The 16,251-nt window shown below is 40.1% G+C and overlaps 1 protein-coding gene across 1 annotated transcript in view; it reads left to right on the forward strand.

Moving 5' to 3' along the window:
• Positions 1 to 6,845: 6,845 nt before the first annotated feature.
• Positions 6,846 to 16,251, forward strand: part of FKBP8 (FKBP prolyl isomerase 8) — a 28,572-nt gene continuing 19,166 nt past the window's right edge. The window contains exons 1-2 of the mRNA XM_051972323.1: positions 6,846 to 6,969; positions 7,897 to 8,172. Coding sequence (XP_051828283.1) covers positions 7,908 to 8,172 — 265 coding nt within the window. The 5' untranslated portion in view covers positions 6,846 to 6,969; positions 7,897 to 7,907. The remainder of the gene's footprint in view (positions 6,970 to 7,896; positions 8,173 to 16,251) is intronic.

Raw genomic sequence — 16,251 nt, forward strand, 5'->3', positions numbered from 1 at the left:
TGGAGGCTTAACAGTTTGCAATCAAAAAGCATTTATTAAGTACCTACAATGTCCCGGGCAAAATTATAGGCAAAATGGTCATCTCTGCTCTCAAGGAGCTCACAGTCTAATGAGAGGGACAGCATGCAAACTACTATGTTTAAACAAGATTCTATCCATCTAAATTGAAGATAATCTTAGAGGAAAGTCACTAAGATTAAGGAAGACCAGGGAAGGCTTCTCACAGAAAGTGAGACTTTATTTTTCTCCCCTAATTTATTTAGTATTTTCTCCAATTATACATAAAAACAATTTTCTCTCAACAATTTTTCTCCCCTGATTTATTTAGTATTTTATTTTCTCCAATTATATGTAAAAACAATTTTCAACATTCATTTAAAAAATTGATTACAGATTGCAAGGGATAATGTCGTGTAAAAATTATCCTGGCATGGATTCTGTCAATACAAAGTTATTATTAAATAAAATAAAATTTAAAAAATTGATTACAAATTTGCTCTCTCCTTTCCTATCCCACTTATTAAGAAGGCAAGCAATTTTATATGTTATACATGTATAATCATGCAAAACATATTTTCATATGACACATATTGTTAAAGAAAACACATACTAAAATTAAAACTCAAGAAAAATAAAGGTAAAAGAAATATACTTCAATCTGTACTCAGATGCCATTAGTTCTTTCTCTGGATAGCATAGCTAGTTTAAGTCAGAAGGTGGTACTTTAGTTTATACTTGAAGAAGGCCAGGGAAGCCAAGAGATAGAGATGAGGTGAGGGAGATTTCCAGGTATGGGGGACAGCTAGAGAAAATGTTTAGATTTAGAGAAGGAGCATTTAGTTAAGAGAATCCTCAGGGAGGTCAGTGTGCCATCATCTTCTCCTCCCTTATGCCTATGAGAGCCTCCAGTGTCACATCCACAGTTCACACCTCACCTTTTCTTCCCCATCTCCTTCCTTTTCATCGTTGCTTCTTTCTCAGAAATCTTTCCTCCAATAAGGAGTGATGTCACCATAACACAGCATCACTAGGCTTCAGGGTACTGCTAGACAAATCTCAGGAGTGGAGACTACACTTATTTTTGAATATCCAAATTTGTCTACACAAGTCAAAATAAATGTAGCAAAGGAATGGGCTCCTCCTGAGATATGTCCTCTGATTCCTTATAAAAGGACATTCACAATCAGAGGCTCCTGATGGTCCCTAGGTTGGGGGGCTGTATCAAAGATGAGCCAGGAAAGGTCACTCCTCAGTAGACCAGCTAAAGGAGAGAAGAGGAAAAGACTCTTTTTTTGGAGACTTTTACATTGTGATATGATCAATTTCATTTTTATTTGGACTTCCCAATTTGGAGAAAGAAAGGATTTTTATTCCTTTCTTATATCCCTAGTAATAATTACTATGACTACAAATACCTGGCAAGGAGAGTATTGTATTTGCCTGGGACTGAACTTTAATTAATTTAATTTAATCAAATATCAGGCTGCTAACTCAGCTCTGCCCTCTTCCCTATAACACAGGGGACTGAATAGCAATCCTGAAAGATGGATGTGCTTCTGCCAGTTCTTTCATGAAAGGTTCATATTTTTTAAATCAGGGGTTGGCTGCCCATTCGGTGTGTTCCCTGAAGCTTTTAAGAGAAGGTCACGTCTGCTAGGAGAATAAGCCATGAGTTCTGGGACCTGATACTCAGATAATTCAGAATACGTATGTCTGTGGCATAGGGAAATGATGGCTTGGATTAAAGTCTTCTCTTTTTGGCCCTCCTATTAATTATTTTGCTGTGGCTTCAAAGCCATCCAAGGGAGTTCCACCAGATTGCTACTCTCCCAAGAACACAAATTCCCATTAGTCAGCCCTTTGCCTACTTTCCAGCCTCACACTTGGTACTGGATGGTACTTCCCAACTTTCTTGGGACTGTGTAATCAAATACAAACCAGGGTTAATATATTAGTTAATATTGGTTATGTAGCACTTAACAGTGGCCAAGAAAAGAAAGGACAAAAATCAAAGAGAGGAAAGGGCACTGTCTTTGTGAGTGTAGCCAGCATAGCCAGGAATCAGGGCTTTCCTGAGTTGACTCCTTTCATTTACAGAGTAGCAGACACATTATATTTATATAGGGTTTTTTTGGTGTGTGTATATTGTCGTAAAAACTGGTCAGACTATGTAATAGAATAAAATGTCGATATTTTAATATTTATTTAATCATTATATTAATGTTTAATGTGTCAACAACAATACTATATGATGATCAATTCTGATGGACCTGGCCATCTTCAGCAATGAGATGAACCAAATCAGTTCCAATAGAGCAGTAAAGAATTGAACCAGCTATACCCAGCGAAAGAACTCTGGGAGATGACTATGAACCACTACATAGAATTCCCAATCCCTTTATCTTTGTCTACCTGCATTTTTTATTTACTTCACAGGACCATTGTACACTATTTCAAAGTCGGATTCTTTTTATACAGCAAAATAACTGTTTGGATATGTATACTTATATTGTATTTAATTTATACTTTAACATATTTAACATGTATTGGTCAACCTGCCATCTGGGGGAGGGGGAGGAAGAAGGAGGGGAAAAGTTGGAACAAAAGGCAATTGTCAATGCTGAAAAATTATCCGTGCATATAACTTGTAAATAAAAAGCTATAATAAAAAATGTTTAATTTGTTATACAGTATTATTGTAGCTTATTGTTTATAGTATTATATTAATATTTATTAAAATTATTTAACATTTCTTTATTTTTAAACATTTAATCTTTTTCTTAATGAGGCACTAATTCTGGAAGAATGTTTCAGCTAAGGGCAGCCAATTTCTGGCTCAGGAAAGTGGAAGAAGAAGTTAATCATCTCACCCATCTTGGTCCAGTAAATGTGCCATTCTCTGGTCATAGTCATTCTCAGTCTTTTTTTTTTTTTTTTTGTTAACAGAGTTGGAACTGTTTAATGCCTGCAAAGATATGGCAAAGATCTAGCCCCTGGGCAAACTGGCAGATGCCAACGGCCCAAATGACACGTGCTCCAGTATACCCCAGGGAAACACAAACACCCCACCTGGACCCCAGCATAATATACCAGTACTTTGGATCTTGGTTGAGCATCAGGTAAGCTGCTAGGCCCCATAATTTAGAGTAGAAAATATCCTGTGAGGTGAATTTAAGGAAGGATATTTTAAGGAAGAAAGAACATTTCTTCATCAGTTTAAAGGATCCTGCTGGAATTAAGGCCTCATATGGGTAGCTGATACCCAGAATTCTTGGTGACAGAATATCTGGACCAGAAACCTCTCCAAAAGTATTAGGATATGTCCTCTGCTCATTTTCCATCGTACATTCAAGCACTAAAAGTTTTTACTAGGGACCTTGAATATAAATTTAACCTAGTGGAAATGTAATTTAACAAATCAGCAAAAAGTAAACTTGTCAGGATCTCCAAGTTGATATTTCTCTTCTCTAAAATTGTGTTCCTATCCAACCACACAACTCTTTTTAAAGCTTCTCTTGAATCTTGAAATTGGGGATCAAATTTTTTATTCAATTCTTGTATTTTCCTTATGAAAGCTTGAAATCTTTCTACTTCTTTGAATAATTATTTTTTCAAAAAAAAAAAAAAGGAAATTGTTATGCCTGGGGAAAAAAAAAAGAATAATTATTTTTTCTTAATTAAGCTTAAATTTGCTGGGTAGGTGATTTTTGATTGTAATCCTAGATCCTTTGCTTTTTGGAATATCACATGTTTCATGATCTCTGATTCTTTATGATTATAGCTATTAAGTCCTGTGTAAATGCTGACTGTGGTTCGCCAATATTTGAATTGTTTCTTTCTGGCTACTTGCAAATATTTTCCCCTTGACCTGATAGTTCTGTAATTTGGTTATAATGTTCTTTGAAGTTTTTATTTTGGAATCTTTCTCCTGAAGCAATCAGATTCCTTCAATGCCTATTTTGCCCTCTCTTCTAAAATATCAAGGCAATTGTCCTTGATAATTTCTTGAAAGATGCTGTCCAGAGCCTCCTTTTGATTATGGCTTTCAGGTAGCCCAATGATTCTGATATTGTCTCTCCTGGATCAATTCTTGAGGTCAGCTGCCCTTCAACATGGTGGTTTACATTCTCTTCCATTTATTTTCTTTTGAATTGGTTTGATTCTTGATGTCTTGTATGTCAGTAGTTTCCACTCTCCCAATTTCAACCTTCAGGTTGTTTTCTTCAGTTAGCTTTTTGTATTTCTACTTCCCAGCAGCCAACTCTACTCCTCAAGCAATTGTTTTCTTTTTCAAGCTGTTGATTCTTTTTTTTATAACTCTTTCACATCACTTTAATTCTTCTTCCCAATCTTTCTTCCACACTGTCTCATATGTTTTGTTTTGGTTTTTTTGGCTGAGCCAATTGGGATTAAGTGACTTGCCCAGGGTCACACTGCTAGGAAGTGTTAAGAGTCTGAGGTCAAATTTGAACTCAGGTCCTCCTAATTTGAGGGATGGTGCTCTATCTACTTTGCCACCTCTCTGGCCTTTTTTCTTTCTTTTAAGTTTGAGCTCTGCTCCCTAGGGTAGAATGAGTACTATCTCAGGCTCCTTGTGCAGGGGCTGCAGGCCCTGGCTGTTTGCCTGGTGCTCTGACACCTGCAGGGAATCCTTGTGTCTTGGGCTGCACTGAGAGGGTGGGGTGGGGGGCCTTCTGGAAGTCATGGGGTCTTTTGGTGCACCTAGTGCTGACCCAGGATCCAAAGTACTGTCCAGGTGGGGTGTGCTTTGCTGAGGCACATGGCAGGCCCTGGTGCCGGCATTTGCCTGCTCCAATGTACCTGCTGGTTGGTTCTAGGCTTGCTTGGGATGCTTCCTGTCCTGGACTGCGCTCTGAGTGAGACAGAGAGACCCAGTCTAAATCCTGGTTCTGAGTGACTTTTTTTTTTTTTTTTTGACTAATTTACCTCTCTTGGCCTTAGTTTCCAAATTTTGACATTTCTTTTTCAGCTCATTTTACAGATAATGAAATTGATGCATACAGTTGTTACTTGCTCAGGCCATACAGCCAGCTGGTATCTGAGACTGAATTTGAACTCAGGTCTTCCTGACTCCAGATTTAGCGCTCTAATCCATTGAACACCCTAGCTGCCCCATTTTTCTTTACTCAGAATGTCTTGCAAGGAAAAAAAAAAGATTGAGGTAACTATAAATTACAGAATAACTGCTAATCAAAATACATTCTTTCCAGTAACATGATGAAACCAAATGTCTTGATTAAACAAACAAAAATTGTTTTTATCTCCCCCTTTTTTCCTTGAGGCAATTGGGAGTTAAGTAACTTGTCAGGGTGACCCAGGCAGCAAGTGTCTAAGGATAGATTTGAAGTTATATTCATGTGATTCTATTTGCTGCACCTCTGGCTGCCCTTTATTATCATTATTATTCATTTCTTGTTACTTTTTTCTAGTATGGCTCAGATAAAAAACATTCATTTGGATCCCCTTCTTCCTTAACGTTTGCTGTCCCATGGACTAATCAAAAATCTTGATCCCAGAGAAAAGAGGCAGAAACATACTTCCTGTCTCTAGGTCAAGAGCAGGGGAATGTTGTATGTCCTTGTCAGCTGGCTTTTGCTCAAAATTCTTTCTTACAGATGAGGAGACTGATGGCAGGGTGGGGTGAGGATGGGGTGAGGATGGGGATGTGGGGGGGCGGGGAAATGGGGTAGAGGCACAGGTGCAGCTTGTTGGGAAATGATTTTGATGTTGAAAAAAAAAAGCATAAATCAACATTTCTATTGGAAGAAGAAAAACAGAAATGGTCCTTGTCCTCTTGATGCACAAACATAGATAACTTCATTACATAAATCCATCGCAACCTTGATCAATTCACTTCATTTCCCTGGGGCTGTAAAAGCAGGAGGCTGGACTAGCTGGAGTCTAAAGGTCCTTTCAGCCTCTAGTGAAAGGGGGGGAGGGGACAGGAAGGGAGGTGACCCCAGCAGGTTAAGCTTTTTCCGTTCTATTTATTCTTGTGTGTCGCTAGAACAATCTGACACTTTTATTTAAAACAAAAAAAATGATCAAAATATATGTCAAATATTTTAATACATTTCAGTGTATAGATTTAATATATGTCAGTATTAATAATTTTATGTGTATATATCACACATGTATACATGTATCATGTACACATAATTAGATATAAGAAATTAAATTGCATATTATACAAATTTTATATAGACTTATGTAATTTCATGTTGATGTCCTCGTCAGCTAAGTTTTGCCGATGAGAAAAATAAGGCACAGAGAAGGTGTCTGTCAAAATCAGGCACAGCTTTGCCTCCAAGGACCCAGAAGTCCCCGATGTTAACCACGCGGGGCCACGGTGCTCGCCTTTCTGACAGTTCAGGAGTTTCACACCGGGTCGGGGATGTGCGGGTGAATGTTTACCCCGCCGCGGGGGTGAAGGGTGGGTAGAGGGAAAGAATTGCGGTCGGACACGCCAAAGTTTGAGTTATTAACGCGTTCTCTAGCACTTTCTAGAATCTGATCAATTACCATAACAATAATTAAGTCCGACCGGAGGCTTCTGCCGGTTTCCGGGGGGTGAACGCTCTCGCAGTAATTTTAATAGCAGGATCTCCCAGCCCAGTCCTGAGAGTCCTGGTCCCGCCCTCCGGGGCCTGGCCTTGGATGTGACCTCCGTATCCGCACGTTTAGCGTCGGTCTCTTTAAGAGCTTGAAAAACCTTGGAAACCAAAGCAGGAAGGAGGCGGGTCCTCGCGTCTAGAGCGATATCCGCACCAACCAATAAGGAAAGTCTTCCTGGCCATCTTAGCCAATAAACGCCTTGGAGGGCGGGTCTAGAGCAGCTGATTCCCGAGGCCGGGCAGCAGCCGCTGCTGCTGGGTAGGGGGGTCCGGAGGACCCCGGGGGACCCGAGCTGGTGCCACGTGTCCCCGGGGGAGCCGGGTTGGGACCTCGGTAACTCCCGGGAGCCGGGTTGACGGGGGAGGCCGGGGCGGGATAGCTGCTTGAGACCGCAGTCGGTCGGGGATTGGAGACGCGGCCTGGGGACGGGGATGGCGGCCGGGGACCCCCTAGCCCCGCCGTTGGGACCCCACCTTGGCCGCGCGAAGGGGGAGTAGTCTAGATTTACCCTAGAGACGCAGGTGTGTCAGCCCTGCTTATCTAGCCCTAGGTGGACGATGGGGAAGGGTCCCAAGGACTGGGGGCTGGGGCTGACCCCTGAGGTAGGTGGGGGCGGGGGAAGGGGGGGCAGAGCCCTCTTCCTGGATAGGGGTCGTATATTTAGAGTGGGGAGAGGCCGCGGAAGTCCCCTCGTCCAAATCCCCCATTTCACAGAGGAGGAGACTGAGGCCCAAAGGCAACTCGACTTGTCCAAGGTCACTTGTGAGTGGTCTGACCGCGGCAGTGCCAGGATTGGAGCTCAGGCCCCGAACTCTACCCCCACACTAGCTGGAGGTTCTGTGGTCAGTGATCAAATCCCCTTCCTCCCCACCCCATAGAGCAGGGGTCTGGCTTGGGGCCTCTCAGCCGAAGGGAAGGGCCCAGGAGCTTCTGGAGTCCTCCCTCTGCCCCCCACCCCCACCCCCACAGCCCAGGCCGAGAGCAGTCTCATCCTGTAAATGTGGGACTTGTCAGATGTTCCACCCCGCCCAGACCCCAGGGATCCCCTCAAAAATGGCAGGGATCTTACTGACCGGCCTTCACTTGGACAAGTGAGGAAACTGGGCCCCAGGCAGGTAGAGGGGGACTTGCCCAAGTCATTACCGGCTCTCTAGCCAGGGAAGAGGCAGGGATGGAGGCGAGTTGAGGTTTTGTTTCCCGAGCCTCGCTTTGCCTGCTGAACCCTGGGCTACCCTGCTCTCTCTCTGTCCCCTCCTCCAGCCTCCAGGACCATGGCGTCCAAAGCTGCACCCGCAGACCCCGGCCCTGTTTCTCCTCCGCCTCCCGGGGCTGCCCAGCTGGATTCGGGTGAGGATTTTGAGGTCCTGGATGGAACTGAAGAGGAAGAGGAAGAAGATGATGACGACTTGAGTGAGCTGCCTCCTTTGGAGGATCTGGGAGCCACCCCAAATGAGGGGCCCACTGAGCCTCAGCCGGCCCCACCTGAAAAGGCAGGGTCTTCGAGTCCCCTCCAGGAGGAGTGGATGGATATTTTGGGTAAGAACAAGTTCTGGCTTGTGGCTCTGGGGTCTGGGCTTAGATCACTTGAACGGACATCTCTTAAGTGTTTCCGGTCAGTCAGTCAACTAGTATTTATTAAATGCCTATTGTATGCCAGGGGTATTACCAAGACAAAAATGCAATGTTCCCTGCCCTAGTAGGGGGGTTTATATTATGTGGAGGACACAGATTGAGGTATTTACTGATGGAGCCAGATACGTGTGGTCCTTTGGTTGAAGGAGGTGAGTAGAAACTGGCTAAATACAACAGTAATAAAAGCAAGAGCTTTTACGTAACACTTTACACACCTCTAATTGAGCATCCTCCATGATGCTTTATCCCTTGGGCCACCGTGGCTTGAGTGAGAGATGGTCCCTATCATCGTAGAGCTTACCACTGACGAATACAAGTTGGAATGGAGTCGGTACAGAATAGCAACTCTTAGCATTAGTTCAATGAGGGAGATTAGGAGGTGGGATTCTGTCCTTGCAGTCTCCTCAAGATCCCTGGTGCCCAGCACAGTGCCTGGCACTTTGTGGATGTTTAATAGATAATGATTTAGAATTGAGAAGACATGGGTTTAAGTCCTCACAGTACTAGTTGTGTGATCACAGGCAAATGATTCAGGCTTCCTGCCTCTCTCTCCTTCGGAATATTTTTTAATATCTTTAAGAAATATATATTTTTTCAATCAGCAAAAATCTGTCTTCATCTCCCTTCCTTCCCAGTTGAAAAAGAAAGGAAAATTAAATTTCCCTTTACAAACATGTGTTGTCGAGCAGAACAAATTTCTGCATTGGCTGTGTCCAAAAATTATGCCTCATTTGGCATTCTGCATCCTTCACCTCTATATTTGGATGTGAGGAGTAAGTTTCATCATGTCTTCTTTGGAATCTGGTTATTGGTCTGTTGATCAGAGTTCCTTAGTCTGTCAAGCTTAGTTGTTTCTCACTGGGTTGGGGATATGCAGGTGAATGTTTAACTACCTCATCTTCATTGTTGTCATTATATATATTGCATTCTGCTCACTTCCCTTTTTATCATCAATTCATGAAGGTCTTTCCAGGGTTCTTTGAAACCTTCATCTTTTCTTTCAGCCCAGTAATATTCTATTACATTTCTATACCAGGAATTATTCAAGCATTTTATAAATTAATAGGCACCCTTCCCTCTCCTCAGTTTTTATTTTTTTCCTCTGCAAAAAAAGAACTTCTGTAAATATTTTTGTATATTTCTAATTAATTTGTTTTACCTTAGGACTAATGCCTTTTCTAAATTATCCTTATTTTCTTTTTCCCTTCATGTGTATTGTATGTGCTTCTCTCCTTTAACCAGTTCAGATAAAAGTGAGATGTAATTGTCACTGGCTTCCTTAATCTCTTGCTTTCTTGTTTGTACATACTTCCACTGGCACACTTTGATCATATGTGAGATAATTTTCTCTTGACATTTCCCTTCAAATGTGCTCTTCCTCTCCCTTTCCATTCTTTGTTTAAGATCATAAGAGAACCACTCCCAGGCCTTCTGTCTAATTAGACTCCCTCTATGCTCCCAGATGATGATAGGGCTCTAAGAGGACATGTGTTTTTTATCCCCATATTAGGATGTCAGCAGTTTTTTTAGTAAAATTGTATGATTGTTTGTTTACATTTTCCTTTTTGTGTTTCTCGATGTCTGTGTTTGCACTTAAGAGTTTCTACATAGCTGTGGTCTTTTCATTAGGAATATTTAGAAGTCATTACAGAGACATTTTTTTTCTCTTAGGTTTATAGTCAATTTTTCTGGCTAAGTTATTTTTGTCTGTAAGCCCATTTCCATGGTTTTCTGGAGTATTATATTCCAAGATCTCTTTCTTTACATAGTGGTTGTTAAAGCCTATATGATGCAGTCATGTTTTGGTTCCTAAGTACTCAAATTCTTTCTTTCTGGTTTCTTGCAATATCTTGAAAATGCAATATTATGAAAGCTCTGGATTTTGACTGTAATGTTTCCAGAAATGTTCATTTTGGGGTTTCCTTCAGGAGGTGATTGGTGGATTCTTTTTCTTCCCACTTTTCCCTCTGGTTCTAAGAGATCTGGACAGTTTTCTTTTATGATTTCTTGAACTCTTTCTAGGCTCTTTTTTCATGGCTTTCAGGTAGTTCATTATCATATTTCTTAGATCAGTTTTTGAAGTCACTTGGTTTTGCTATGAGATATCTTATGGTTTTTTCTATTTCTTTTGATTTTGTTTTAATATTTCTTATTGTTTTCATGAAATTAGCTTCCATTTGGTCCATTGTAATTTTCAGGGAGTTTGTTGCCAAAGACAAGTTTTACATTTTTTGTGCCAATTTCCTAATTATCTCTCTAATTCTTTCTAATATAGCTTTCATTTCTTTTCCAACTTTTTTTCTCTATATCTCTCATTTGATTTGCAGAAGCATTTTTTTAAATGCTTCATTTTTTTTTTTTCAGAAATTCTAGTTGAATTTGTGCTTAAACTGCGTTTTCCTTTGAGGCTTTGTTTATAGATGTTTCGTAGACATGCTTTTCTGGATTTATGCTTCAGTGTCCTTGATATCATGATAGCTACCTAAGGTGGCATTCTTTTTTGTTTGCCCCTTCTTCCAACCTGCTTCCTGACTTCAGATTTGATGTTAGGGCCAAATTCTGCACAATTCTGGAAGGAAAGTCTGGTCTGGTCTTGCTGCTGCTGCATTCTTGGAGTATTGAGTGTTTGTGATTCCAGGATTTTAGGGACAGCTTAGGCTGAGGACTTATACGTTTTCAAGGCTTCCAAAATAATGTATTCTAGGGCAAAGTCTGATCACTGTCCCCTAGTCTAAATTTCCTGACTGGGTCTGAGCAGCAAGCCTGTGGGTTTGTCTCCGCTTGTAGTTCCGTTAGAGGGCTGCTGGGCTCAGTCATTGTCGGTCCAATGGACTTTGGTCTGGGTTGCCTGCCCTGGCTATTCTGGTATCGGTTTCAGAGTGGGCTGGAGGCTGGAACTGGGCCCTCATCCCTCTCCAGGGGTCAAAGTCATAGAGCTGTTGCTTGCTTCTGAACTTGCTCCTCCCTGGTACATGGCCTTGGACAAGCCCTCCCCCTAAAATGCCAGCCCTGGGTGCATTCTCTCAGTCCGGACCCAGATTCCTCACATATGAGGAGCAGAGCTGCCCAGCTGCTGGGCTCCTCTGCCAGAGCTCGGACATCTTGTCCTGGGCTATTGGGCTTTCTACAAGGCCTTTCCTGGCTGAAAACCCAATCCCCAGGGTCCTCAACGGCCTATGCCCTTCTCTGCTTGGATTGATCTGGGATGGAAAAATGGCTTGCTGTGATTTTTTTTTTTTTTTTTTTTTTTGGATTTCTCAATCCAAGGATTGATTCATCATGGCCTGCCTTCCAGGTCTGTTTGGAGAGTTGTTTGTCCTCCTCCGAGGTCTGTGTGTCATCTTTCTCTCCTGAGATCTCCTAGAGCTTAAGGTGGAACCTGAACCTGCTCTTCTCTTCAGCTCCTGTGTCCTCCTATAAATAGTCCACAGGAAATCACTTAAAGCAGGAGCTTTAAGTCTTGTGGTCTTCCTCCACCCCTGGCCCACCTCCTATTCTGGTCATGCATCTGTCTCCTCTACCTTGTATGTTGTTGGCATTTCCTTATTGGTAAAATGTGGCCTCCTACTCAAACCCCTCATGCCCTTCTCCACTGCCCTTAGGGGAACCTGCAGATTTCATTCTGTACAATATCGCCAAAAGACGCTTAATGTGGCAGAGGTGAGCTTTTGTTTGGGGGGAAAACTTGAGGTCACTGAAGTTTCTTTCTTTTTTTTTTTTTTTTTAATAACTTTTTATTGATAGAACTCATGCCAGGGTAATTTTTTACAGCATTATCCCTTGCATTTACTTCTGTTCCGATTTTTCCCCTCCCTCCCTCCACCCCCTCCCCTTCACTGAAGTTTCTTAATGGCAGATCCTCTCTCCTCCCCTCCTCCTCAGCTTTGTGCCCAGCTCATGGGGCATCTTCATTGGAAGCTCACTCTGTACGTACTAATCAACGTGCCTAGTCTGTGCAGTGGCTTCTCCTGCCTTGCAGAGTAATAGTCTCGACCTATGTGATGTTTCTCATGTGTATTGTTACACCAAACTCTTGAAAGATTTTGCATCTCATTTAGGAGACTCTGCAAAGTTCCCTGACATCCTCAAGCAGGAGGACGTTGCTATTTATATTGGGGGTTTTAGGCCTTTTTTGAGTCACAGACCCCTTTGGTGGTCAATCTGGTGAAGCCTATGGAACCTTCTCAGAATAATGCTTGTTCAATGCATAAAAATACAACAGTAGGATTTCAAAATAAATCAATTATATTGAAATATGTCATCAAAATATTTTTAAAAAAATTCATGGATTCCAGTTTAAGAATATCAAGGGAATTCCTTTTTAAATAAAACTATTTTGACTTTCTTCCAAAATAGCAAGTTTAGGATCTTTGACAAATACACATCTTGCTGCTTTATGCCTCCTTTGATATTAATAATCAGAAGTCATTGGACAAAGGTTTTTCTGTTGTGACATCTTTAAAGGAATTATATGTGATTTTTATCTATCCATAGAAGGCTCCTTGTTGGAAGAGAGTCTTTAAGTTTCCATATTGCTCTACTTTTTTGGGGGTAGGGAGTGAGAGCAGGGATTGGGTTAGACCTACAATTTCATTAATTTGGGAACTTTCAGTCAAGGTAGACTTGTATCTGCTCTTTGACCTGTAGTCCTGGGAAATTGCTTGAGGCACTTAGGTACTAAGTGATTTGTTCAGGATCCCATAATCACTATTTCCACTGTAGGATTTCTCATCTTCTTGACTCTGAGGCCTGTCCTCTGTCCATAACATCACACATGCTTCCCTTTTCTTTTTGATTGTCAATAAATCATAAACTCAGGAGAATCTCGTGTTCTCTACACCTTTTAGACAGTTCTGTGATGTTGAAGATATGATCTGCTGTAGAATATCAATTGGTGAAAACCTTTTTCCTTTTAATATCTTCATCTTCATCAATGATTCCTCTCTTTGGGAAGATGGGTCCCCAAGTAAACTTTTTTTTTTGCTGAGGTAAAAGTTGGGGTTAAGTGGGTTAAGCCCAGGTCACACAGCTAGGAAGTGTTAAGTTAAGTCTGAGGTCTGATTTGAACTCAGATCCTCCTGACTTCAGGGCTGGTGCTCTATCTATTGCACCACCTAGCTGCCCCTTTGAGTAAACTTTTTAAAGTAAAAATAAGCCTTGTGATTTCCCTCTCCCCAAACATTCATTAGTTCTCTCATTCATTAACTCTCAGCAGATTGATCCTTCAGTGTCCTCAGAGTCCTGTTGCCTCCAGCATTGACCTTGTCTCCAGGTGCTTGGCCTAGTCCAGTTGTTCTTTTGGTCTCATTTCCTCTTCACAGCTTGTGGAGTATTGTGATAGTAGGTTTTAGAAATGGCTTTCCATTTTTCATCTGTTATCCTGTTTCGTCCTTGAATGATGTAGACACGATCTCTGTCAGATGGTTCTCAAGTCAAGTTTGCTGGAACCTTTTTTTTTTTTCCTCTACTACTTTTCCATGTCTTGTGAAATAATATACTGCTTATAATTTTGTATCATCCTCCTTTTCAAGTTTTTATGAAGAAATTTACATTTTAAAACAATGTGACCCTTTCTCACATATCTATCTATCTAGCAAAGAGATCAACTTACTGCACAGGATCCTTGAGTTTCCTGTTTGTGGTGGTAACCATTTACAGTGGTTAAATTTTCTTAAGAAATGGTGATAATCTATGTCTATGTAGATTCTAACTATTTCTCTCTTTTTCCTTGTGTCAGTAACTTATTTAAATAGGTCAAGTTGAAGTTTTGTGCCATGTTTTCCTACTTTTTCCCTTTTTTCTCTTGATTTGGTACTGATTTTGATTTTTTCTCTTAACAAATCAGTGAGCTGACTCTTGAGACAGCTGATTCAGAAATGGGTTCCAGACCAGTAACTCATTATTTCCAGCCTTTTAATAATAATAATTTATAATGAATTTCATTTTTTATGATGTCATTTGTTTTTTTCCATGTCTAATGCTCCCCAATACCATTTCTGAAAAATCTGTGTGATAAGCATGAGGCTTTTGTGTAGTTTTCAGGCCTTTGGCTTGTTTATTACTCTTAAACTGTATTTTTCCAATTTATTTTTCCCTTGCCTCTCCTATGCATACCTTTGTTGCATTGATGTTGACAAATATTAAGGCACCATTGTTTTTTTAAAGATAGGCTTAGCAAGTTCTGCAAATAATTTCTCTATTACTTTATGCTTTGCACAAATATTGCTATATAAGATATAATTATCCTCATAGTGGTATTTTTGTAAATACTTATCATGAACACTGCAGAATGAAATGATCCTGGGAGATAACTATTTATTTGTCTCTTCAAAGCAAACCTATGAGCTATCCCTCCCATTTAGCTGCGACTTCCTTCTGTCTTCTGATTTTATTTATATCGAGAATGTTCAGATTAACAGGATTTACTATTCCTTGGTTCATAGATAGGGGGCCTCATGTTTATTGTAGTGTTGTCACTCAAGTAGAAGTGAATCTCTGCAGGCTGCCTACTTAAAAGATCATAAATTAGCATTTTGTTGGATTTTTATTTATTTGGTTAAACATTTCCCAATTTCATTCTAATTCTGGTTCAGGTAGGGAGTCTTGCTGAGACTTTACTCAAAGGTTATGGGGGCGGAGTGGGGGGGAACCTACTCAAGGTTTTTTCAGTTTGATAGAATCTTCCATAACTCAGACTCCACAGGCAGAGATTTTTGACCACTCAGGAAGGAGTAGAGGAAATCTGTCTGTGTTTTATTTATTTATTTATTTGTTTGTTTATGGGGGTGTGGGGGGGATGATACCTTTTTTTGCAAATTTATTATCTTCTCCCACTTGCCTTTTTCTTCATTTCAACAATTAAAAAATTAAATCTTTACAATGAATAGGCCAGCAAAATACATTCCCACATTGCCCACATCCAAAAATGTATATCTCATTCTGCATTTTTGAGTCTATCCCTTCACAGGCAGATACTAGACAATATGGGCCATCATCAGTCCTCAGGATTCATGGTTAATCAATTCTTTGACCAGAGTTCTCAGTCCTTTCTTTCCTCCCAAGATTGTTGGGATCAAATGAGATAATAATTGTAAAGTGTCTAGTATAATATATGAGCTATGTAAATAGAAAATATAGAAAATTATAAATAAAACTCAAAATATAGTTTTATTTAAAAAATAATTCCTTATAGTGGTCCTTGAACTTGGGGTCATAGGGTCCACAAAATTTCTTTTTAACATATTGATGACTATATTTCAGTATAATTAATTTATTTTGAAATCCTATTGTTTTATTTTTATGCTATTTTGTCAGCTATATAAATGTTAGTTGTTATCTTTATTATTATTTCAAACTAATTTTACTCTAAGATGTTATTCTTTTTTATTACTATCAAAGCTTTTTATTTTCAAAACATATGCATAGATAATTTTCAGTATTCACCTTTGCAAAACTTTGTGTTCCAAATTGTTTCCTTTCCTTCCCTGCACTCCCTCCCCTACACAATTAATCCAATATATATTAAACATGTATGGTTCTATACATATTTCAACATTTATCATTCTACATAAGAAAAATCAGATCAAAAAAGGGGGAAAAATGAGAAAAAATAAAATTCAAGCAAACAACAAAAAGAGTGAAAATAATATGTTGTGATCCACATTCAGTCCCCATAGTCCTCTCTGGGTATAGATGGCTCTCTCAGATCTATTGAAATTGGCCCGAATCACCTCATTGCTGAAAAGATCCACATCCATCAGAATTGATCATCACATAATCTTGTTGTTGCTACAGTATTCTCCTGATTCTACTCTCTTCACTTAACATCAGTTCATGTCAGTCTCTACAGGCTTCTCTGAAATCATAAGATATTAGTCTATAAATTATTTTCCTAATTCTGCTGAATTGACTGCATCAGTTCATAAAGCTCTTCCCAGTTTCTTTTTGTCATTTTTTGTGACACAATAAAATTTAAAAAATGTT

The sequence above is a fragment of the Antechinus flavipes genome, chromosome 1 (genome assembly GCF_016432865.1).
Source record: "Antechinus flavipes isolate AdamAnt ecotype Samford, QLD, Australia chromosome 1, AdamAnt_v2, whole genome shotgun sequence".
In the NCBI taxonomy this organism is placed as follows: Eukaryota; Metazoa; Chordata; class Mammalia; order Dasyuromorphia; family Dasyuridae; genus Antechinus; species Antechinus flavipes.